Genomic DNA, 26,435 nt, shown 5'->3' on the forward strand with positions numbered 1-26,435 from the left:
GGCTCAGTCAGTTAAGCATCTGCCTTCAGCTCAAGTCATTGTCTCCGGGTCTTGGGATCGAGGCCCGTGTTGGTCTCCCTGCTCAGCGGGGAGCCTGATTCTCCCTTTGCTTGCACGCTCTCTCTCTCCCTCAAATAAATAAAATCTTAAAAAAAAAAGAGAAATGACAGAGCAAATGGTTAGGTTATATGGATCATAAATATATACTCCTTCAGTAAGAATGTTGAACAAATAAGTACTTATTGCATGGGCAAAATTTCCAATGACACCACCTGATTAGGACCATAAGGATCTCTGTCTCTCAAATCAAGTAGGCAATGGTGAAGATGATGGGCTCAGAGCATACCACCGTGTGGACTCAAAGTGACTCTAGTGACACCACAGGCGCTTGACTCAAGGATGCGTGTGAGAATACACAAGAACAATGGCATTTCTAAACCAGCATTCCTTAACAGGCTTTATATTACCTTTAGTAGGTATGTAAAAATAAGGCATTACAAATAGCACAAAAAGTATATTGCATGTTAGTATCCTAAGTTAACTGAAATTTACTTATTATGCAAGCATCACTAAGTATTCTAGTTGAAAAATAACTAGTTGTTCTGAAAGTGATCATAAAAGGATAGAAAAAAAACAGGCTAAGCAGAATGTATCAAAATAAATATTTATTAATATCTGAAGCTTTATGTACACCTTTAAAAGCAAATGTCCAGATGTGAGGAATTACAAAAATCAACCTAAAATCCTTTCTCCAAAAATAAGTCTAAATGAACATTCAAGATCAGTGGTGTGCTACCATCAGAATAAAAAATGTGTCTGAATGAATACAAGTAATTATTTTAAATGACACCCAGATAGTCTTTACAGTTACAACTCTATAAAGTACTAATTGGTCAAGAAATCCTGTGTTTTCTTCTTATCTTATTAGTAGCGGTATACAAATATATTTCCATCTTTTTGTCCAGCCAGCAAATGAGAATCTGTACCTGACCATTTAACAAAAGACCAATGCTGGTCAGAGACAGGTGGGAGGAGAGCAGTACAATGACCTAGAAGTAAGTCCCAAATGGCAATTGTTCCAGAAGTCAGTACTGCAGCTGCAAAATGATCTTTCACATCCCCTTCCAGGAACCTAATTATCAAGCAGAGAAGAAACCGTTCAAATCACATTATCAAAAGAATTCTTTTCATTAAGCCAAAATCATGCTCCCCAAAGCAACCCCAAGAACAAAAATACCTGTAAATATGATACCTTTTTTTGCCACCCCAGGACTGCTGGCAAGCATGAAATCGTTTGGGACCCAATCATGTGTCCAGTCCGTGTACCACCTGCATGCCTGGAATTTTGTCAGCATTCAGGCCTGTCACCTCTGTAGAAGGGTCAGATCCAATCTCCCGTCTACACAAGTGTATACATGTATTCGGTTCCCTATCGCATTTCCTGTTTTCTTTTCACTTGTGAGATTATCCTATTTCCATATTTGGTGGATCTCTCTCCTACCAAATGTAAACATCATAAAGCAGAAACCCAGTTGTCTTTTTAAGACAGGGGCTCTGCAGGCAGCAGCCTGGATTTGAATTCTAACAAAGCAAGAGCTGTATGACCCTGGGCAGGTTCTTTGGCTTCATCAGTTGATATAAAAAGCTCAGCACAGTACCTAATACACCGGAAGTGTTTGATATAAATTAGTTGTTATTCCTCACTGACATACCCCCAGCACCTCGAAGAGGGCCTGGGACATTGTCAACACTCAGGGAATATTCTGCGCAACGTGCATGGTATTTTTTATCCTGGGCTCCCACCCAACTTTGTGTGGCTGACTCCTAACCCATCTTTTGAAACTCCATAAAGTCTTCCCTGACAGTCTGCCCCAGCCCTCCACCGTCAGTTAAGGTACCCCTCTATCCTTCGTGCTCCCAAACACTGCAAGCCTCATGGCAATTCATGCACCGAACAGTGGTCTCTAGTTTTCCCCTATTTCCAAGAGATGAGACACAGTAGTGCCCTCTCAGAATTGGCCCTAGACAGGTTCCAAGGCTTGATAAACGAATGGGTTTGAAAAGTGATGAAGGAAATGCTCGATCGAGTAGTTCTCTATATCCTCAATTTCTGGGCCAGTGACTACAGTTCTCTCTTCAAATCCAAAGAAAAAGGTTCCATAGGTAAGCATGTACTGTAGATGATAGTTATGAGCTTCCTGTCAAGCTAAGAACATCTGCAGAGATGCCACTGCTGGCTAAGCACATAGGGAGAGAGACTGTCTTTGAGAACACGGATCCAGCAAGCTTTGTACAAGACCCAAAGGAACACAAAAACATACACTGTACCTATCAAGGTTCCTTATCTTTGTAAATGGTTAAAGCTAGACTTTGGGATCTCGATTTCCTGGATCTATTTTCCAGTCTTTGCTGCTAATTCCAAATGTTAAAAAGGTGATCTCTGGGAATGACACGTTCAGATGTTGCTGGGTTGGCCTAACAACACCAGCACTGCCAACAGCTCTAGATAGCTCAGAGAACCCCTGGGATGCCAATAACTGTATCACTGATAAGTGGCTCTTCTCATCAGTCAACAGATAAATATCAACTGCTTACATGATGGAGACTCAGTCTGTTTTCAAAGTAAAAGATGCCTTCCTAAAGTAACACTTAAAACTTTCTGAATTTAGGTTTTACAGAAAGGACATTTTTGTAGAGAATACCAATTACTGTTTGTATCCCCAATGGTTTTGTTATGGGAAAAAACACAGTTTGAATACACATAAAATACCTATCCCACTCCGTACTGGCGGGGATCAGAATGTAGGGAATCTGGGGTTTGACCTGGATCTACTAAGCTCTACGCTTCTTCCTGCTTAACATTCTTACGACTCTCTGCAGGATTGCATGTTTTCCACTCATCTAAGGGACATGAAAATATCTGGTTTTTGTATTTGCACAAATTCCTTCTTAAATGTCATACTCCGTGAACAGCAGCACACACTTGCCTTCCAGCCTGCCCTTGAGGAAGACAGTAGGGCATCACGCCCACACTCAGGGCTGTCTTCGGGTTCATCACGATCAGCTGAAACACAGGGCTTCCCAGTGGTTCACTCTCTTTGGCACAAGGATGGCTCAGAACAACAAACAGGAGCCCCTAATTTAAGAGAAAAATTAATAACCAAATAAATCAGCAAGAGGGAAAAGAATGTGTTGGCAGAGACAAAACCAAAGAATTACAAGAATGATCAATAGTCTCTTCAGTATGCAGGATTTAATCACTAGCTCATATTTTTTTCAGACAAAAAACCTGTTGAGATTATCACTGAGCTGGACTTCTGGCATCTCTAGCACAGGGCTCAGCCAGCCTTGCAGGTGGGAAGCTAGCGGACGCGTTAATTTCCTCCACCTTAGATACAAATAACGTCTCATGCCGTCCACTTAGGAAAACGCCGTCATAGGGAAAGAGGGCATATAAGCATGCAGAGGGAGTCCTCAAACTATAGATATTCATTGGTAAGTTGGCTTTTGAAAACTTGGAACACATTTTCCCATAAAAATCATCTTGGAAGTGGTGACTGGATTTTTAGGCCAGTCTGTGTATAGCCTATTTGCACTTACAGAGTTAAGAGTGACCAAAAAAAGACACCATCATCTATGGTTGTCTTTGGGGGAAAAAGTGTTACAGACCTCTCCCGGCTTTCAAATTACATGTTCTAATAATAACATTATTGTGTGTGGAGACAAATATATCACACAGATATGTATGATATTGAAAGCAATTCTCTTTGGGGGTAAAATGTGGAAAATTAATTATAGAACCGTATTAGGATTAATAACATTCATTTCTACTTTATACATTTCTAGAATGACTGTACTTTTATAATGAGAATGAATTACTTTTATAATTAGAAACCCAAGTCAAGAAAAGGTTAGATGCCATACACTTAACTAGTGGTTGGCAAATGATGGCTCACAGGCCAAATCTGGCTCAGTGCTTATCTCTGCATGACCCATGAGCTAAGAATGGTTTCTGCATGTTGAAATGGATGGAAAAAAGAAGAAAAATATTTTGTGATGCATGAAAAAAACCATATGAAATTCAAGTTCTGGAATATTTTACTGTCCAGAAAGGTTTACACGGAGCATGGCCACACCCGTGTGTTTTCATTTTATCTATGGCAGACTTCATGCCACAGTGGCAGAGCAGAGCAGGGACAACACAGACCATGTGGCCTGCAGACCTGAAGATATTTACCATCTGGTCTTTTTTTTAACCACCTAGTCTTTTTTACAAAGTCTGCTGATTTCTATGTTAAATTTTTTTTTTTTAAGATTTTATTTATTTATTTGACAGAGAGAGAGACAGCCAGCGAGAGAGGGAACACAAGCAGGCTTGTGTTCCCAGTGGGATAGGAAGAAGCAGGCTCCTAGCAGAGGAGCCTGATGTGGGGCTCGATCCCAGACCGCTGGGATCACGCCCTGAGCCGAAGGCAGACGCTTAACGACTGAGCCACCCAGGCGCCCCTATGTTAAATGTTTTATTATCAGGTGGGTATTAATGTTGTAATAACAAAGATATAGAGTCATTTCAATGCCTAGTAGGGAAATGTAACAATTCCAGAGGCGAATTCAACCCTCTTATTTTAAGGATGAAAAAAGTTAGCCTCGGGGCGCCTGGGTAGTGCAGTAGGTTAGGCATCTGACGCTTGGTTTCGGCTCAGGTCGTGACCTCAGAGTTGAGATCGAGCCCCGCGTCAGGCTCTGTGCTCAGCATGGAGTGTGCTTAAGTTTCTCTCTCCCTCTCTTTGCCCCTCCACCCCTCCCACTCTCTCTCTCAAATAAATAAATCTTAAAAAAAAAAAAGTTAGCCTCAAGATAATGTGACAGATTATCTAAGATCACAGGACTTCTGAGATCGATTCCACAGATCCTAGGGAAAGGTGTGTCCTCTGCATTCCAACCCTGGGGTGCTGACGTGCACAGGGCTGCCACTGAGGCTGGGAAAGTCGGTTTCCATACAAGTGTGGAGCCATCTGCTACTGCCTTTGCTTGTGGCTCAACGGTGGGTACTTAAGAGTTACCCCTGACTCCTGGGAAGCTGCCATCAGCCCATTCAGATGTCCAAACTAGACGGTGAGCCAAGTCTACTAACACGGTGGCTGAGAAGCCGTGTTCTGTTTCCATGTGAGAACACTAAAGCCTAAGGGAAATACATGTCTAGGACCATTTAATCATCCTCTCTGAAGGTACTCAGTCACATCATACATCATTCATGGCAATGTGGTCGGGAGCCAAGTCTGGTAACAGGCATGATATTTCTTGGTAGAAATTCACAGGTAGAAATAAATGTTGCTCTTAGGTCATACAGCCAGAAAATTTACTGAGCCGTCACATTGGACCCATGCTTATTCTCATCCACGAATTTCAAGTAAGGACAAACACTGTTATCCAATTTTGAAAAAAAAAGGCAACAGAGAGGGTCTGTTAATTACCTCTTACTAAACTACCGCTCTTACTCAGTGAGACCAACTGCAACACACAAAGTAGACAAAATCCCAGCAGATTACTTACCATTTCGGAATAGGCTTTGTGACAGACTGAAGCTTGGTAGGAATCACCAATATGCATCTTTTTCAGGAGCTGACCAGTTTTTAAATTCCTTAGACACCAAAAATAAATAAGCTGATAACAATTCTTCCAGCAACCTGGTTTTTACATAATATTCTATTTATCACAGCATCCTTTAGGAAGTGACCAAGGGAGAAACTAAGGGACACGATACCTTAGTTTTGTTTAGTTACAGATTTAGCTAAAAATAAGGGCTATTGGTTAACATTGCCAGTGGTTTAACTTGACAGTTCAACCTTAGATTGAATCTGCTTTGTCACTAGGAATCAATCTCTCCAAACTCCATGAGAAAAGTTTTCCCTTATCTCACGTGACTAGGTATTGAAATCAGGCACACGGTATGACTCTAGCATTATGATTCTGTCACACTTATTATGCCTAAATTTTCTATAGGACACAATGGTCAGGAAACCAAATTTGGTTCAATGGGAGACTACACCCACAACAGATTTATAATTCTGTCTCTATAACATGTTCATACTAGAGCTAGATTAATGTAATGAAAAGTGACGGGAAGACTAAGGTGGGGTAAGAAATGAAAGAAGAGAGAAGAGCGTGAAATGAAAGAAGGAAAAGTCTGTTGGAACCACTCCTTGGGGTTATTTGTGACGCTGATAATTGTGCTATCCTGGGACTCTACTGATGAAAAATCTTCAGGTGGCTTCCCATTAGCCATGAGATAGAGTCCACGTTCTTCTTTGTGGTATTTATAATCCTCATGAATCCAGTGCTGTGATACTACATTACTCACTGCTCCCCATTATGCATATTCCTGGCTCTGCACCTTCGCTCAAGCTAGTCTCCCAACGCCCTCCCCATTATTGACCAGTTCCCATCCCTGTTATGCACCAATGCCCTTCTATTCCTTTACCGCCTCGATTATGTCCTGCCTCTGCCCAGCGGCAGGAGCTCAACTAGACTCTCTCACTTCTCCCAGTCTGCACCAACCCACAGAAATCACTGCTCCTCCATTTCCCTACAGTACTGTCCATATGCATTTTTTATGTAATGTATACTGTAACAGGGTGTAATGTATTCATTCAATAAACACGTCCGAACTTTCTGTGGACCAGGTTCTGTGTATAAAAACTGAAGAAGGAAAACTAAATGCTCGAGTACATACACAAGGTTCTCCTCACCAGGGACAACAGTGGGTTTATCCCCTACAGAAGTTGGTACACGCTCTGTATTTAGTAACCGCTCTTTCCCCGAGTCCCAAAGCACTCTGTCCAAATTTCTCTCACTTTGACCTTGTCTGAATTGTAAGGGAATTCGATTGGAATCGTACACTTTGAATCATAAAGCAATCTTATTTACTCACTAGACTTTAGAGGCCTTGGAACAAGGATTCATATCTACATCTCTCCTAGAAAGCAGTATATAAGTAAAGACTCAAATATCTATTAAATGATTGAAAGATGAGTGTTCAGTTAATACAGTTTGACCAAGATTAAATATTTAGACCTCTAAAAGCACCACTGTAACCTTGAGTATAACATGAATTACTTTATAGACATGTAACATATCAGTAGTTAAACAGGAAAGGTGACCAACTACTATGTGTAAATATAAAGTATATAGAGCCCAAAAAGCAAATGATAGCTTTTGATAGACAATATGACCTATACATCTTTAAGTACCCTAGACAAGGATCTAAGGCAGGCACTCAGAATAGATAGAAAATATGTACCTATCTTCAAGGACTTCCATGATACAAAGTAGCCTATGCTAAGTTAAAAATAAGATATTTAAAATACTTCTTTTAAATACAATATTTATTGTATTTAAATTATATGTAAAAATACAATATTTAAAAACTTAAAAAAAATAAGGGCAATATGAATTCAGAGAGGGAGATGTCAATGAAGACTGAGCTCAAGGCAACTATGGGGCTAAAGATACCCCTTAAACTTAGACTTAGAAGCTAAGTAGAGAGGTCCCTCCCAACCTCAAATTCTGTTGTGATCCATTATATATAAAATGCCAAAAGGTTACTATTAGAAAAAAGGGAGAACTGAAGGATGGGAAGAAAACTGGGAGCTAAGGAGTATGGACTAGCTGGAGAGAAATTCTTGTACCAAAGCGTTGGGGAAAGGGAAGCTGAAGAGAGCAAACCAACACGTGGGCCTCCATGAAGGTTTTATTTCTCGGGGAGTGGGGAGGGCTGGGAGGAAGAATGTTAATGCTGGGAGAAAGAATGTTAATACAGTAATAGCATAAAAGAAGATCTGGAGGTGCGATATTGATTGATGGCAAGGAGACCAATTACTAGATTATATTAATAGTCCAGGAACCAAGTAATGAAGGTCCGGACTACTGAAATACCAGAAAGAACAGAAAAGACAACTTTTGTAAAGAATATTGTCCTCAAATAACCTTCATGCACAAACACTGAGCAAAGTGCCAGAAGTGGAAATCTCGCGCTCTAGACAGTAGGCCATCTGAAAACAGGGTCTCCTGGAAGATTAGAACATGGTCAAATTTCAGAGGCTCCCTCGTGGGGAGATGGGGACAAAGATTCTCTCAAGGACCATGCTTTCCTGGTTTACTACTAGAGAGTTAGTGTTGGACAGGGCAGAAGATGTGGGGTAGCAGGGACATTAATATCACAACTTCCTCTTACCAAGACCCATCCTGGCCCTAAGGAACCAGTTAAAAGAGAGGGCTTCTGAAGAAAGAAAAAAGAAACTACTTATCTTCTTAATAGAAATTAACTTTGAAAATGCCTTTGGCTGGATATGGTTCTCCCTGGGTCAGGAAAGACAGGTGCCTGGGGACTCCTTGACTCAGTCTTTCTATTACAAATTCATTAATTTGGTTCCTCTAAACACACATATTTTATAATTTTGTATTGTATTCTAGACATTATTAACGACATGTCACATAAACCCTGGATTCTGTTAGATTCCTCTGAAGAATATTATTTTCCCCTAGTAAACAGTTAATTTGGCTCAACTAAAATTGCAAATGCTGAAAACCCAATTCAGTCCTTTTTGCCTTACCTGGGCTGCTTCGAGTCTGCCCTGTGCATATGTAGCTTAAAGGCCAGCCAGATTACTAGGTAAAGCTTTCCAGAATTTGAGGCTCATTCTGTGGCTCTCTTTTTGGGGATTTCTCTCCCTACTTTCTAGCTAATGTGGTCACCGTCAACTCTGTCCTTTGGTTCTTTAAGCCAGTAGGACAGAAGGTTTTCTATCAGGTTTTTTGTCTCCCAGTACGCAGACTAGGGCTCACCCTCTAGCTAAAGGAACAGGAACGGGAAACTTGCCCACTGATATTTCCTGTTGAACCCGCTCCAGTACCTTTCTTCTTTTTCTCACTCCCCAGTGCCTTTAAATAGTTGTTTTTTATACTTTGTTCAGAGTTTATAGTTATTTGAGGTAAGAGATTTGGCCTGATGAAAGCCATTAACTAGAAGCAGAAACAATTGTACCTTTTTGACAAGAGTAAAGTTTCACTTATTTTAAAATAATCTACTCAGACTGAGCTTTTCCACAATGTCTGTATTAATATGATGTTCTTGTTGAGAAACAAACAAACAAAAACACAATCATTTTTTTTAAAGTAGGCTCCACGCCCAGCATGGAGCCCAACATGGGGCTTGAACTCATGACCCTGAGATCAAGACCTGAGCTGAGATGAAGAGTTGGGCGCTTAACTGACTGAGCCACCCAGGTGCCCCAAAACACAATCATATTTACAGTCTCTTATCTAAACAACCCTGTGAAATTAGATGTATATTACAGACGAGGAAATGGGAGGACCTCGAGAGAAAGCTTACCAAATAACAATGTTGTTCATGATAGTGGTACCAAGCAGAGCTTCCTGCCTCCCTTGGACCTCAGCAAAAGTTAGTACAGTCTCTTCAGGGGACATCAAAAATTGTTTTTCTTTGTTTCTGCATTTAAAACAGTATTAAAAATCAGCACTTTGTACCAAAGCAGTTTCTAAGCAGCCCTTGTACATATTACTGAACTATGCATAATACACACTAATCTAATACTAGAAAAAATTTCAACTAGAAAACACATATTCTAAATTTTCTACAATGAACATATATTACTTTCATATTATCTACCTGGATATATTTGCAAGCACCTCAAATTCATCATATCCAAAATTAAACTCACCAGGTCTCTCTTTAAACCTTGTGTTTCTTTCTGCATTCCTTCCTATATCAGCAAACTGTGTCACTGTCTACCCAGGTGACAAATGCGGAAACCTGGATATTACCCTTGTCTCTTTCCTACCTACTCAATCACCAAGCCCTAAAGATTTTAGTCTCCTCTTTCTCAAATCCATGTTTCTCCTTGTCTCCATTAATACTTTGCTAATTTAAGCAAGCAGTTGTCTCTTGCCTAGATTACTACAACGGATAAGAAATAAATAAGACAAACAAGGTCCCTGCCCTCTGTTATTATGAAAGACATAAATAATCACAATAAAGTGTAACAAGCACATAACAGATATAGAGGATGCTATGAGTTCCATTTTCAACATGTTGAATCTGAAATACCCACAAGATGTCTAACAGACAGACAGCAGGTCTAGACGCTGAGAGAGAGCTCAGAGCTAGAAATATACGTTTGCAAGCAGTCAGCATCTAGATGGTAACTGAAGCAATGGAAACCAAGTGCGGAACAAGAGGAGTCTAGGATCCTAAGACATTTGTGATATTTAAGCGGTACACAGAGATTTCAAAGAAGACTGAAGAAAGAACAAACTATGTTTGCTGAGCATCTCCACTCCACTGGCTTCCCTCTGGCTACACTGAGCTTCGCCCTCTCTAAACTGCTTCCATGATACAGCCTGAGGCTGTATGAGGCAGAACCTGGTATACAACACCTACAGCCCAGAAAAACGGGAGGCTAGTGATCCGACTTTCTCTGAAAGCCCGTGATAAAAGCATTCTTTAGTAATTAAAACCAACCATCTTACCCTCCATCTTCTGCAAATTTCATGATTTCTACTTGTTGGTCACAAAGGGTCCCACTGCTACTGACTAGCCTCCTCTCTGTCAGGCCAAGCACAGCTTTTATATTTCCAGAACTCAGTAGTACTTGCTTTTCACGTTTACCATCAGAGGAACAAAGTAATGCCCTAAAACCAAGTATAGAGGAAAATGTGGAGAAGTCAGAAATAAGCCTTTAATATGAAAAGACTAAGGTCCAATTTATTTTTATTTTTATTTATTTATTTTATTTTATTTTATTTTTTAGAAAGGGGGAAGAGGCAAAGGGAAAGAAAGGGAGAGTCTTAAGCAGGCTCCATACCCAGCGCAGAGCCCGATGTAGGGCTTGATCTCATGACTCTGAGATCATGACCTGAGCTGAAATCAAGAGTCAGAGCTTAACCAGTTCAGCCACCCAGGCACCCCGAAGTTCCAATTTTAAATGGAAACTTCAGTCAGGGATATCATTCCACTGATAAAGCCCTATCAGTTTTTAAATTTTTAATTTTAAATTAAAATTTAATTTAAATTAAATTTAAATTAAAAAAAATTTAATTTTAAATATTTAAAACAAATATCTCTGGGATCTAAATTTAGATTTTTTTTTAACAATTTCATTTTTAAGTAATCTCTATACCCAACAGGGGGCTTGCACTCACAACCCTGAGATCAAAAGTCACATGTTCTACCGACTGAGCCAGCCAGGTGTCCCTAAATTTAGATTCTTTCCAGATTCAACCCTAAGTTATAATCTGCACTCAAAACAAGCTGACAGAGACAAAGATAAAAGGAAAAGAAAAAACTACTTCTTGAGAATTATATACCTGATTTCTCTGATTTCCAAATTTCCCAAAGCCACACACACGAGATTACAAACATCAGGCACTGGAACTATCTGTAATACTGGAACCTAAATAAAACCAAAGAAGCCAAAAATTATACTTGGTTGTTTCATTTTTAATTAATCTACATTTTCCAAAATTTGTCACGTTCTCTTCTATTCTCACTGCACCAGGACAGTTTCAAATATCGAACAAATGTGAGCAAACACCCTTTCTTTTGCTTTCTTTCTTTCCGTCTTTCTTTCCTTTTTAAATATTTTATTTATTTATTTGGCAGAGAGAGAGACAGCGAGAGAGCACAAGCAGGCGGAGCAGCAGGCAGAGGGAGAGGGAGAAGCAGGGTCCCCACTGAGCAGAGAGCCGGACGCAGGGCTTGATCCCAGAACCCTGGGATCACGACCTGAGCCAAAGGCAGATGCTCAACCGAGTCACCCAGGTGTCCCAAACACCCTCTTTCTACATGCTGTAAATTTAAATAAGCTATATGCAAAACCGTGTATATAGTAGCATTTATTTAATACAATCTACACTTCTAACAATAAAGGAATAATTAAATAAATTCTGCCATGTGGACAAATGGAACATTGTGCAGCCATTTAAACTAAGTTTATTCAAGGGGTGCCTGTGTGGCTTAGTCAGTTAAGTGTCTGCCTTCAGCTTAGGTCCTGATCTCAGGACCTAAGAGCCTGCTTCTCTCTCTCTCTCTCTGCCCCTCCCCCCTGCTCGTGTTCTCTCTCTCAAAAAAAAAATCTTAAAATAAGTTTATTCAAAAAAATAATAAAATAAGTTTATTCCCATCAATAAATATTTATTGAGCACTACTATGCAAAGCACGGTGCCAGAAGCTGTGGATATGATGGAGAACAATGAAATTTACTAAGGGTAGATCGTTAAGTGTTCTCACAAAAAAAAGAAGGAACTATGTGAGCTGATACATGTTTTTTTGTTGTTGCTGTTGCTTATTTTTATTTATTTTAGAGAGAGAGAGAGTGAGAGTGCACGGGATGGGGAGGGGCAGAGGGAGAGGGAAAGAGAATCCAAGCAGACTGTGTTGAGCACGGACTCTGATATCACAACTGAGCCGGAACCAAGAGGCGGAGGCTTAACCGACTGCACCATCCAGGCACCCCAAGCTGATGCATGTTAATGAATTTGATTGTGTGTGTCCTTTCACAGTGTCTAAAATACCAAATCATCACATTATACACCTTAAATATATTACAATTTTGTCAATCATACTTCCAAAAGGTGGAAAAATAAAATTCAAGATAAAGTATGAAGACTATGTAGAAACAAGGAAAAATGTTCATATGTTAAGTGAGAAAAGGCAGATTTAAAAATTTTAAGTGCACCAGGATTGTAAGCATGTAAGATACGTATGAAGGTGGACAAGGACTAGAAGAAAATACATAAAGAAAAGCAGGAACAATGCTTTGGTGAGGGGAAAGGAACATGGGTATCAGCAAGTTTAGAAGTCAGAAAACACACAAAATTCCAAGCTTCTCCAACATGTCTAGCATAAAAATCCATTTCTCAAAAAACATGTGATAAAATAAACAAAGCACAATGTTCACTGCCGTCTAAATGGTGGGTATATGGGTGCTTACTGTTCAACGTTTCTCTGTGCCTGAAAACTCATAATGAAATGGTGGAAAAAATGACTCATCTCGGTTTTGTCTTGCATGGTCGTGGGTCCCATTCTTGGTAGCTGCCTGTCCACATTACCATGGAAATGCTTTTAAAGACCGCGCTCAGCTCTAAGATTCTGACGTACCTCTGTGAAGTGCCAGGAATAAAGTTTTTCCCACTGCCTAGTATCGAGAGGTTTCCAAAGAGAAACTATGTATTCACAGGCAGTTATGATACATGGCTCTTTGGAACCCGCTATTTCCCACCACATGGCACTCACATCCACCGAACAGGAACCAGAAGGATTCTGAAATAAACAGCAACGACAGTTACGTTAAGGTCATACTTGGGGTCTGTTTCATGAAAAGAATAAGTATGAAAAGTGTAGGGTTATAAGGATTAAATACCAAGTAAAATGTAATTAAAGTTTTCCATAGGTCAAAAGAAAGAGCGGGCGCCTGGCTGGCTTAGTCGGTGAAGCATGTGACTCTTGATCTTGGGGTTGTAAGTTCAAGCCAATTACTCAAAAATAAAATCTTAAAAAAAAAAATTTATGTACTAAAAAAATTGCCCCCACACACTTCTATCATGATAGATCTAAAAATGTATAGCGTATAGCTCCAGAATGGAACAGATTCAGATTTAATCATAAAACAGAGCCCAAAAGAACTTGCCCATTTGGAAATGAAACATCCTGATGAACCACCCATGGGTTGAAGAGGGAATAAAACTGAAACAACATACTACAGCTGACCCTTGAACAACGTGGGGGTCAGGCGCGCCGACTTCCCACACAGTGAAAAATCTGCATGTAACTTTTGACTTCCCCAAAACTTAACTACTAATAGCTTACTGACAGGAAGCCTTACTGATAACAAAAACAGTCAATCAACATGTTTGGTACGATACACGTATTATATACTGTATATAATAAAGTATAGATAAAAGAAAATGTTCTGAAGAAAATCATAAGGGAGAGAATATACATTTGCTATTCTATACTGTGTTTACTGAAAAAGAAAAAGTTTGCATGTAAGTGGGCCTCTGCCGGTCAAACCCATGTTGTTCAAGAGTCAGCTGTATTTCCAAATGAACAAGGTGGCACCGTGTATCCAACCACACAGAGCATGGCCAAAATAGTATTTCCAAAAGAAATTTATAATCATAAAGGCATTGATCAAAAAAACTAAGAAAAATAAAAATAAAGTAAGAAAACAGCTCAAGAAGTTAGTAAAAGAACAAAGTAAGCACAATGAAAAACGGAAGGAACTATTAGAGTCCCTTCCTGGCATAGGCTACAAGAAGAGTATAAGACCTGTAAATTGCTCAATATCACTTACTTGGATGCCTTCCCGGGTTTTTTTGTGTTTTAAGATTTGTGTATGTATGTATGTGTGTATGTATTTGAGAGAGAGTGCAAGCGCGAGAGAGCATGAACGGGAGGGAAAGCAAGCAGCAGACTCCCTGCTGAGCAGGGAGCCCGATGAGGGACTCTATCCCAGGACTCTGGGATCATGACCTGAGCCAAAGGTAAAACTTAACTGACTGAGCTACCCAGGCACCCCCCAGAAGGAACTATTAAGGGTAAAAACAGAAATAAATCAAATAGGAAACCAAAAAAATTAACGATCAATACAACCAAAAACTAGTTTTTTTGGGGAGACCCACAGAATGGAAAATCTCTTAAGTTTGATGCAGGCAAAAAAATACTTGAGAAAATGGGGACTAGGGAGAGAGACAGGTGTAATTGAATACACACAGACAAAAAAACCCTATTAGAATAATGAGTAACTTTTTTACCTACAAATTAGAAAAATACAAATGAAAAGGTTGATTCTTTTAAGAAATGAAGTTATTAAAACTGATTCAAGAATAGCTTTGAAATGACCATTACTATGTATCTTTTATACAAAAGGAATCTGGGGCTCAGAGGGTAAATACTTTGACCAAGGTCATACAGCCAGTAGCAGCAGAAACAGTTTATGCGGGTTTCAAGCTCTTTCTTTTACAACCAGTTGTCCCTGGCTGGGAGGGGGTTTGCAACCTTTCCCTGGCGGGTATCTAGAAATACCTGCAGACATTTTGGGTTATCATAATTGGGGGCGGGGCGCTACTGGCTCTAGCCAGTAGAGGGTAGAGGCAGGGCTGCCGCTAAATGTCCTACAATGCACACGACAGCCCCTGCCACAAAGAATTATCCAGCCCGATGTCCAGAGTGCAGAGATAGGGAAACTGTGCTCTGTACCGTGCTCTTACCATGTACAAAAAGTTAACTAGGTCACAGGTCCAATCCACTTCTTGGGATTTACTGAAATAGCATTAACAGAATACTGTAACTTATATTTCTCAGAAATATATGTCACGTAGCATATGAAAAATTAACCATTCATTGTAATCTAGAACTGCTACCCATTTTCTTATAAATCACCATTTTCTTCTAGAAACACTACACCATTTGGATAGGAGGGTCATGAATGACTTTCTCCCTCTCTGTCAAAATACCTAATTTAAATTTAGATACAAAGTTGAGTTACCTAGCTTAAGTTGTTCTTGGCAATGGCTTGACATATAAACTTCTGGAGAAGATCTCAAAACATAAATAACAGCTAAGTATTGTGAAAAACAAAGAATTTAAATGTTTTTCTGGATCTGTTTCACCAAGTTGATGTTAGTGTTAAAAATTAAGAATGAGAAGCTATAGATCAAATTCTTCCCAATTTTCCTAGCAATTCATTAACTTTTTTTTACATGTAAGACACAAGACACATTATAAAGGAACAGTCTTCTGACCTTTAACTTTGAAACCAATTGAAGGCGGCCTGGGTTTAAGCTAGTACAAGTAGGAAGGTCTGCTGCTTCAGGCTGTGGAAATAAAAGTCACACTGTTACTCTAGGCTTTATACATGTCTGCCTGCCTTGCTCATTCATCATCATGTCTACTTGGTATGTGTTATCTTCTCTGATAACAGCAGCCAAGTTCCATATGCAACTGCTTCCTTAATGACAAAGGGCATTGGATCGCCCATATCTAAAAAATACATTCTTAACTTTAATTTCCCCCAACTGAACTTAATGGTTTCAGTGAAGTCATATCAAAGAGACATGTTCAAGTATTCTTAAACACTGAGAAGCCAACGGGTAAGAAAGTCATATGCTGTCCAAATTCACTATGATATTTCATTCCTTCATAGAAAATCTCACCAGGAAAGTGGATTGTACCTGTTCAGGGGACTGTTTCCATGACTCCGGCTGTGCATTTCCACACAGCTGACTGTCTTTGAGAGCAACTGACTCAGTGGGAAGAGGTGCTGCCTGGGGACGAGAATCAGAGTCACAGGAAGGCTGTCCTTCCCTACCTGACACAACCAGGCTGCCATCTGATTTTGACGGGCTGGCCCAACCGTCGCGTTGTTTCTGATCACTGTCTTTTAAGTGAGGAAGTGGGGGTGTAGAGCAAGTTGGCCCGACAGCCTCTGCAGACACTTTGTCACAGTGTGCTTGGGAGCCAAAAGCTGGAGTAGTGCCTAAGATGGGGAAAGCAGGCGAACACAGGTTTGCTGTCGTCCTGTTATTATCCTCGGGGGCACCAGTATTTAAAGGAGTGAAAAGTAGTATGGATGAAGAAAGGCCCTTCTTCTGAGACCGGCTTGTTAGGTTTGACGTTTTAGGTTGTGCTTTTCTTGGGAGAAAACGAATTTCCTCTTCCAAGTCCTCCATTTCGATATCGATTTGTGGAGGAGTCAGTTCTTCCAGAACACTACAGTTTCCCTCCTTAAGATGCTTCTGTCCAAACATGTTTGCTACAAAAGGCTCAACCGGTTTTTCTGAACAGGACTTCAGTTTTTCAAGCTTAAGAGGTCCAAAGACTTCATCAGGTAACTGAAAATCTGTGATTTTGAGAAAAGACGACAGTTGCTTTAAACTTAGCATTTCATTCTCCTGGAATGAAGCCCTGAACACAGCAGAATCCAAAGCTAGATAAGCATTATTTCCGGAAGAAAGGGAGTCCTCTTTATGACAGTGATCTTCCTTCCCTAAAATAGAAAGGAACGACAGTAACAACAAATCTCCAATACCCAACAGAGTGTGAGCTTCTGAATGCCAAAGCAGTGCAAAATGTTCATTATTCTTCCCATCCAGGACTCTGAAACCTCCGTAAATGGTTCAAAAGTCAGCCACAGGTTGGTGGCTAACTAGCAGTTCTCCTTCCGTAGTACCAAAAACAGTACGGTGCTGACGGCATTAGCCGGGAGAAGGAAGACCAGAGTCTAGTCCCAGCTCTGCCATGGATCCACTGTTACCTTGGGCAAATCGGTTCACTTCACCTTCCCTGGTCTCTCCTAAGGGAACTGGACTAAGAATCTCTAAAGTCCTTTCTGATCTAAAAAAAAAATATGGTTCCAGCTATAAAACTATGATTCCAACAGGCTACCAGAGCAGTCTACAAAATGCTGGCTCATCTCACTGAAAAAAACTTAAGTCCCCTTTTCAAGCAGAGTAATTTACTACCCTTAAAGCAGCTGGCGTTCTACAGCATTCGAAATGTAGACCGAGTTGGCCCAACTACATCTGCACACACTTTGTCACAGCATGCTCGGGAGCCAAAAGCTGGAGTAGTGCCCAAGATGGGGAAAGCTGCATCCATCAACTAATAAATGAATAAACTGTGGCACATACATACAGTGGGATATTACTCAGCCATAAAAAAAGGAGGAGGTACGGATACGTGCTGCAACATGCATGAATCTTGAAAGTAAGCTAAGGGAAAGCAGCCAGATGCAAAAAGTCACATACTGTATTAATTCCTTTCATATGCAAATATTCAAAACAAGTAAACCCATAAGACAGAATACATACTGGTGGTTGCCAGGGTCTGGGGGGAGGCGGAAAGGAAATGGGGAGGAACTGCTTAAGGGGCATGGGGTTTCCTTCTGGAGTGATGAACATGTTTTGGAACTATGTAGGGGTCCTGGTGGCACAACACTGTGAATGTACTAAATGCCAGTGAATTGTTCACTCAATTCAAAATGGTTAATTTTATGTAATGTAAAGATCACCTCAAGAAAAAATGTTTAATGTAACAGCAGGTTACTGAAATCACAGCATATTAACACCATACACAAAGATAAACTCTAAATGGATGAAAGATCTCGATGTGAGACAGGAATCCATCAAAATCCTAGAGGAGAACATAGGCAGCAACCTCTACGACATCGGCCAAAGCAACCTTTTTCATGACACATCTCCAAAGGCAAGAGAAACAAAAGATAAAATGAACTTGTGGGACTTCATCAAGATAAAAAGCTTCTGCACAGCCAAGGAAACAGTAAAAAAAACTAAAAGGCAGCCCACGGAATGGGAGAATATATTTGCAAATGATACTACAGATAAAAGACTGGTATCCAAGATCTACAAAGAACTTCTCAAACTCAATACACGAGAAACAAATAAATCATAAAATGGGCAGAAGATATGAACAGACACTTTTCCAATGAAGACATACAAACGGCTAACAGACACATGAAAAAATGTTCAAAATCATTAGCCATCAGGGAAATTCAAATCAAAACCACACTAAGATACCACCTTACACCAGTTAGAATGGCAAAAATTGACAAGGCAAGAAACAATTGTTGGAGAGGATGTGGAGAAGGGGATCCCTCCTACATTGTTGGTGGGAATGCAAATTGGTACAGCCACTCTGGAAAACAGTGTGGAGGTCCCTTAAAAAGTTAAAAATTGAGCAACCCTATGATCCAGCCATTGCACTACTGGGTATTTACCCCAATATTCATAGCAGTGAAGAGAAGGGCCATATGCACCCCAATGTTCATAGCAGCATTGTCCACAATAGCTAAATCGTGGAAGGAGCTGAGATGCCCTTTAACAGATAACTGGATTAAGAAGATGTGGTCCATATATACAATGGAATATTACTCAGCCATCAAAAAGAACGATTTCTCAACATTTGCTCCAACATGGATGGCACTGGAGGAGATAAAGCTAAGTGAAATAAGTCAAGCAGAGAAAGACAATTATCATATGGTTTCACTCATTTATGGAACATAAGAAGTAGGAAGATCGGTAGGAGAAGAAAGGGATAAAGAAAGGGGGGGTAATCAGAAGGGGGAATGAAGCATGAGAGACTATGGACTCTGAGAAACAAACTGAGGGCTTCAGAGGGGAGGGGGGTGGGGGAATGGGATAGGCTGGTGATGGGTAGTAAGGAGGGCACGTATTGCATGGTGCACTGGGTGTTATACGCAACTAATGAATCATCGAACTTTACATCAAAAACCAGGGATGTACTGTATGGTGACTAACATAATATAATAAGAAAATATTATTATAAAAATAAAAAATAAAAAAAAAAGAAAATCACAGCAGATTATTCCAAAGTACACCAAAAAATGTTTCTAGTTTATTACTGGAGTGCCCTACTTTCTAATTGCTTTGTATTCTTGTTGGCTTAAAGATGACAATAAAAAAAAGTCATAATGATTATGGTCTTTTAATTAACCCTTAATTAATTAATTATAGCCCATAGGCCGAAGTCTGTGTCCAAATGCGATAGAGCAGTCACACAGCACACACGGTGCCTGTTCCTGTAGATACAGTTTTAGTAGAACACATTCAGATATTGTCTGTGGCTACCTTCCCACTATACTTGACTAGCTGTGACGGAGCACAAAGACAATATTTACTATTTGGCCCTTTAGTGTAAGAAAGTTTGCTGAGGTCTAACACAGAACCAGAATGAATTATCTGGTTGTTATGCTTGCTTTATCAAATGTGAGAACTCCAGAGTAAATGAATAAAAACATTTAAATTATGTCATTTGCTATCCTCCAAAATTTTGTGTCCTGCAGACCTCAGAGGGGCTATAGTAGATAGATTACCCAAAAAAGTTGCTCAGGTGTATTGCATTTTACTACACAGTTATTCCCCCCTTTTTTTTTTTTTTAAGATTTTTATTTTTAGGTAATCTCTACACCCAACGTGGGGCTCAAACTCACAACTCCGAGATCAAGTGTCTCATGCTCTACGGACTAAGCCAGCCAGGTGCCCCCTACACGGTCATTCCTAAGAGTTTATGAGTGGACTCACTCTGACACACATTTTTTACCTCAAAAACACTTCCTCTGTAGGTTATAAAACTTTTCTCTATAAATAGACTGCGTTGTACCTGAATAAATACTAATTTTAGGTGAATATCTAATATATTTTCCTTTTCAATGTCCACTTTTCAACCACACTTGTGAACTCCGGTATCACACTGCCAGGTTTGAATCCTGGCTCTGTCACTCGAATGAATTAGTCACTTCAGTCTCCTTGTGCCTTAGTTTCCTGTAAGTCTATAAGGTGAGGCTAAAAATAGATTCTGCCTCATGTAGGGTTGCTGTGATGATTCAAGGAGTTAGTATCTGCACAATATTTAAAAAGTAGCAGGCACAGCGTACCTGGGTGGCTCAATTAAGCATCCGACTCTTGGTTTTGGCTCAGGTCATATCAGGGTCCTGAGATCAAGCCCTGTGTCAGGCTCCACAGTCAGCATGGAGTCAGCTTGTCCCTCTCCCTCTGCCCCTCCCCCCATTCTCTCTCTCATAAATTAAAAAAGTACCAAGCACATAGTCAAGCACATAGTAAGTATTGGCTACCATCATCAACCACACCTTGATTTACCTTTAATTCTCTTCTTACCATGACTAATTGCCTTTTCATTCTGATCTTCATGTAAGGTGACTTCTTCCTTGGATTGATCAACAATTGTCGTCCCACGGATTGGCAAAAGTAGTTCATGATGCTCTGATACAGGCGGGGAGATTGACTTTCTTTTTCCTCCGTGTCTTCTACGAGATGGCTGCGTAACTGCCTTCCTGGGAAGGTTATCTTTAGTGGGCTCGGGGGGAGAGCTGATTTCAGTTAACAAGAGACGTTTCTGAGGTCTTTTGGAACTTGCTTGTCTTGTGCATGTGTCAGATGTCCTAATTTCATTCTGGTCAGTTTCTTCACTGCAAAGGTTTACATTTTTAGTTGCCTCCTTACTTTTATTTTTAGACCCTTTCTTACTGACACCCAAATGACTTTGAATTACAGCCTCCAGGGCTACTTTCCTCTGGCAATTTGACATGCGTCGTGTTGTTCTAACATAATATTCTGCGGGAAATAAAAGGCCTTCCAGCATTGTACAAGAATGTGTTTGATTTTCTGCAGAAGCAGGAGAGATTATTTCTGGGCTAAGACGCTTAGATTGACTTACAACCTCATTTTTCTGAAGACTTTCATTTCTACCATCAAGAGTGTTATGAGATGTTAAAGACTCCTCTGTGTGATTCTGTCCTTTTAAGTTTTGGCTTTCATTGGCTGGTAAGTTATAAGCGAGTTCATTTATAGAGTATAAATTAACTGCCTCTAAGTCAGGACTTCTAGGCCGCTGCCCACTTGCACTTATAGCTCTATTTACCTCTGGGTTATCTGCAGAGACTGTCACTCTCCTGCTTTGTGCCTCTAGGTTTACAGGTGAAGCAGGGTTAATGTTTTTTAAATTGTGAGTTGTGAGTTCACAGTCACCTTTAGGAGGCTTATGTTCAAGGTGCTGACCGCTACTGCTACTTGACAGAGTAAATGTAGCAAATGGAGGCACCCTGGGGAAATTATTTCCTCTTACGAGCGCATCGACGCTGCTTTGTGATTTGGCAGTTGGTGGAATTAATACACCCCTTATATTAGTTTCTGTCACTGGTGCTGGAGAACCAGGAATGTCAGACGTAGAACTCGAAAGACAAGTTCTTTCGTTTACAGGTGTCCTAGGATTTTCTCTATTGACTTCCTCCTGATCCTTTAGTGTTTTTCCAGAGAGTATGAGTGAATTCGCATCAAAGAAAGATTCTCTCACTCGTGGAGTAGATGTTCTCTTCTGCTGCTTTTTTCTTCTCCCTTGCAGCTTATTCTGCCTTTTCTTATCACCAGAGCCACTGACCTGGTAGAGAAAATGTTCTTGGATATCACCTATTCTTTGTATATGTAATTCCTCCACAGGGCCATGTCCAGGGTTGAAGGACTCAGGCTCAATGTCAAGTGTGATAGGTGTCTTTTCTCCAGTTTCTTCATCCAGATGAGTGCTGATTTGTAATGTGTCACAAGGAGATACTTTATTTTTAGGTTCTGAGAAAAAAAATTATATAATTAGTAATCTTCTTTCAAATGAAGCAAAAAATCCCATTATTTATTTTAAAGTTTTATATAAAAATACATTTATTTAAGAAAGAGTCAATGGTATTTCAAAGTTCAAATTTTTAATATTCTAATACACTAATAATTTTAAGTAAATGTAAACAGAATTGTGCTGGAAAAAATGATTTTAAGCTAAAAGATAATTTATTCCTTATTGCAATCATCTTTTCCTCTTAGTTTTTTTCTCTAGCTTTACTTAGTTACACTTGACAATAAAAATTATATATATTTAAGGTATACAATGAGATGTTTTCATATAGGTATACATTGTGAAATATTACCACAATCAAGCTAATTAAAATATCTGTCATTTCCGGGGCACCTGGGTGGCTCAGTTGGTTAAGCATCTGACTCTTGATTTCGGCTTGGGTCATGATGTCAGGGTATGGGATCAAGCCCCATGTTAGGCTCAGTGCTCAGCAGGAGTCTGCTTGGGATTCTCTTTCTCCCTCTCCCTCTGCCCCTCCTCTCCACATTCTCTCTCTCTCAAATAAATGTCTTTAAAAAAATATATCCAGGGGCGCCTGGGTGGCACAGCGGTTAAGCGTCTGCCTTCGGCTCAGGGCGTGATCCCGGCGTTCCGGGATCGAGCCCCACATCAGGCTCCTCCACTATGAGCCTGCTTCTTCCTCTCCCACTCCCCCTGCTTGTGTTCCCTCTCTCGCTGGCTGTCTCTATCTCTGTCGAATAAATAAATAAAATCTTTAAAAAATATATATATATATATCCATCATTTTATATAGTTATGATGTGTGTGTGTATATGTGTGGTGGGAACACTTAAGATCAGTTCTCCTAGCAAATTTCAAGTATATGATACAGTATATACTTTCCAATGTTTACACAATAAGTGTAATTTCTAAAAGTTGAGAGGGGAAAGAGCACCTTGATAAACAATCCAACCAAAAGAACAGGTCATTCTCATAGGATGGGAAAAAATATTTATGAAGTATCTGATAAGGATCTAGTAGCTAGAATATAAGAACACTCACAACTCAACAATAAAAGGCAAGTAACCTAATTAAAATATTGGCAAAGGACTTGAATAGATATTTCCCTGAAGAAGATATACAAATGGCCAACAAGCACATGAAGAGATGCTCAACATCATTAGTCACTAGGAAATGCAAATCCAAGCCATAATTAGATAAAAATTCACATCCACCAGGATGGTTATAATTTAAAAAATGGAAAATGACAAGTATTGGTGAGGATGTGCAGAAACCGGAACCCTTGCGTATCATGGTAGGAATGTAAAATGGTACTGATATTGCAGAAAACAGTTTGGCAGTCTCAAAAAATTAAACAGAGAATCACCATATGACCCAGCACTTCTGCTCCTAGTTATAAACCTGAAAGAACCAAAAACATACATCCCCACAAATACTTACATATGAATGTTCATAGCAGCATAATGGCCAAAATTCATAATAACTAAGAAGTAGAAACAACCCAAATGTCCATCAACTGATGAATGGATATATAAACTGTGGCTATATAAACATCTATCCAATGGAATAGTATTCAGCTGCACAAAGAAGTGAAGTATTAATGTATGCTTGGATGTAAGTACAGAGGGATGACTGTTGAAAACATCATGCTAAGTGAAAGAAGTCAATCACAAAAGATCCCATATCATATGGCTCCCTTCATATGGAATGCCCAGAACAGGTAAATCCCCAGAGCCAGAAAGTAGATTAGTGGTTGTCAGGGGTTAGCAGTAGGATGGGTACAGGACTTCTTTTTGGGGTGGTGACAATATTCTGGAATTAGGTGATGATGATAGTTGAACAATGTTGTGAGTATACAATGAACCACTGAATTACACATACACTTTAAAGAGAGTTTATTGCTTGTCCTTATCTTCTGGTTGTGAGAAAAAAACGACCAAATACACCTGGAAGATGAATAAAGCAGGCATAAGTAAATGGGCTAGCTTTACCTGAGTGCTTTAGCTGTGATGAAATTTCCTGCTGGAGCAAGCAATCATGTTCTTCCACTGTTTTTTTAATAGAATTCTTAACCTTCTCAGCTCTTTGGGCACGCTAGAGAAAACAAAAGCAGCTCAAGGAACAAACTTAAGAAAAAGAGGTGTTTTTTTAAACCTTTATTATTATGAAAAATTGTTTGTATATGTTCATACTACAATACTTCAATTTGAGAGAATAAGATTCACTCACCTGAAGGCGGGCCAGTGTCTTGCTGTACTCCCTTTTCAAGAATGCTAATTTTTCCTTCAACTGGAAGAAGAAAAACAGCAAACAATACTGAGCAGGTAGAAAGGAAGAGTCAGAGAGAAGGGATACAGTGCCTGTCAAACCTGAGTATGCAGTGCTTAGCGGGTCCCTCAGCAACAGACAGAGGAGGGAGTAGCAGGTGCCCACACTACTTTCGGTTCTCACAAAGCACCAAGCTAATACCTCAGCACCTTTACTTCAATGGTTCCTACCACCTGGAGCATTTCCTCCTGAACTCACTTTGCTAAGTCCTACTGATTCCTCAAGACTCAACTTAGATTTTTATTTCCCCAGGGTAGACTTCTAGGTCCTTCCTGAAATCCAGCTGGGACATTCCACCTCTCCACTGTGCTTCCTTTATCACAATATTTATTATATACTATGCTGTCTATTTACTTGTTTCCCTCCATCTCACTGTGAGATTCCTGAAGGTGGCAGGAGCTGTCATCCTCAGACACTCATCCAGCAAATCAATCTCGTCAGTTAATGGTCCAGGTACCTGCAGAACCTAGAACAGTAACTGATAACCACTCCGTGTCAGTTATTGTTAATCTCTGATGCTAGAACTAGAGTTGTCAAGCTTACACACAAGTGAGGGATACGGATAATTAACAAGAAAACAAATACACAAATAAGATGATATCACATGGTACTTAAAACCCAGATGGACAGGGAGATGTGAGAGTGCCTGAGCTACTTTAGGTAGAGTGGCCAGAGAGGCATTTCTGAGGACTACTATTTGAGCCCAGACCTGAAGAAGGAAGGAGGTAGCTTTGGGAAGATCAGAGGGAAAGCAATTTGTCCAAAATCACACAGTTTATAAATGGCATGATCCAAACCTATGTAGTTGGGTTCTAGAATCTGTGCTCTTAGCAAACTAGTATTTTGCTTCTCACAGGGTCCTATTTAGCACCAGCCTTATCAACATTTGACAACTATCTTGTTGACTTGGACTTAACTCACCCTCCACTGGAAGGTAGGCTGGGATAAGAGGACTGATGAACTAATGTGAATGAAGGGTTTAGCACAATGCCTGGACAGCCAGCACAGATACATTCAGGCTAACATCATCAGCAGGAGCCCAAGGTGGCATGGGTAAGGATGGTCAGAGCAGCATTGTCATAGAAGCAAAAGCTGGAAACCTAAAACTCTCTCGGCAGAGTAATGTCTAATGAAAAGATGGCACTTCCGTAATACATAACACTATATACAACTTTAAAAAGTATGGTAGGTTAACATGAAGTGACATGGATGAAACGTGAAGTGAAACGGAAGTTGCAGAACCATTCAGATCATACCATTTCTGAACAAAAAATACACACTACTTTTTGGTGGTTAGGGAATACAATCACAACCTTCCAAATCCCCCACCTCCGTCCACCACACCCACGTACACATACGCGCTCAAAAAGATTTGCAGCATCAGGCAGTTCAGAGATCTACTTAAGGGAGTGGGTGGGAGAAGCCAAAGTTGAGAGAGTGTGTGGGAGTGGGGAGGATGTCAAAGGGGACTTTGGCTTTATCCAGAATTTTACATTTCGTATTTATGCATCACTGGTGTAAGAAAACTTGTTTTTTAAATGACTCCACGTGAGCACAGGGCTCTTCATATTTTCACTCCCGGTGTCCTCTGCGTCCAAAAAGCGTAGGTCAGAGGTCACTGCCACCCCCGGGCGGTCGAGGAAACAAAGACGCGCCTAAAATCCTAGGTCAGGTCCGAGTCAGCCCTTCCCGCACACCCAGGGCACCTTTTCCTTCTCCTCACAGCTGAGGGGCTTCCCGGGAGGATCTTCCATCGGGCTGGAAGCCGAACGGAACGAGCAGCCGTCGCGTGCCCCGGGCCTGCGGACTCAAGGGTCCCGGCTGGCCCTGAGCCCCGGAGGCGCCCGGGAATGCCACCGAGCGCCCGAGTTACCCGCGGCGCGCCACCAGC

At 40.3% G+C, this 26,435-nt stretch overlaps 1 protein-coding gene across 1 annotated transcript; it reads right to left on the reverse strand.

Annotated features, from left to right (window-relative positions):
* Positions 1 to 719: 719 nt before the first annotated feature.
* PALB2 (partner and localizer of BRCA2) lies at positions 720 to 26,417 on the reverse strand. The gene is made up of 13 exons (XM_057315517.1): positions 26,251 to 26,417; positions 24,446 to 24,505; positions 24,208 to 24,310; positions 20,734 to 22,197; positions 16,252 to 17,066; positions 15,823 to 15,894; positions 13,178 to 13,339; positions 11,386 to 11,471; positions 10,549 to 10,710; positions 9,392 to 9,508; positions 5,554 to 5,641; positions 2,988 to 3,136; positions 720 to 1,132 (listed from the first exon to the last, which is right to left on the reverse strand). The coding sequence occupies exons 1-13, from the start codon at positions 26,296 to 26,298 to the stop codon at positions 925 to 927; spliced, it is 3,534 nt and encodes a 1,177-aa protein (XP_057171500.1). The 5' UTR covers positions 26,299 to 26,417; the 3' UTR covers positions 720 to 924.
* Positions 26,418 to 26,435: the final 18 nt, after the last annotated feature.

The sequence above is a fragment of the Ursus arctos genome, unplaced genomic scaffold (assembly GCF_023065955.2).
Source record: "Ursus arctos isolate Adak ecotype North America unplaced genomic scaffold, UrsArc2.0 scaffold_2, whole genome shotgun sequence".
Lineage (NCBI taxonomy): Eukaryota > Metazoa > Chordata > Mammalia > Carnivora > Ursidae > Ursus > Ursus arctos.

Coding starts and splice junctions, on each gene's coding strand:
- PALB2 (XM_057315517.1), bottom strand. CDS start 26,298: ATGGAAGATCCTCCCGGGAAGCCCCTCAGCTGTGAGGAGAAGGAAAAG. Junction 9,509..10,548: donor AAATTTGCAGAAGATGGAGG/GTAAGATGGTTG, acceptor TTTTAAATGCAG/AAACAAAGAAAAACAATTTT. Junction 5,642..9,391: donor ATGAACAACATTGTTATTTG/GTAAGCTTTCTC, acceptor TTGGTGTCTAAG/GAATTTAAAAACTGGTCAGC.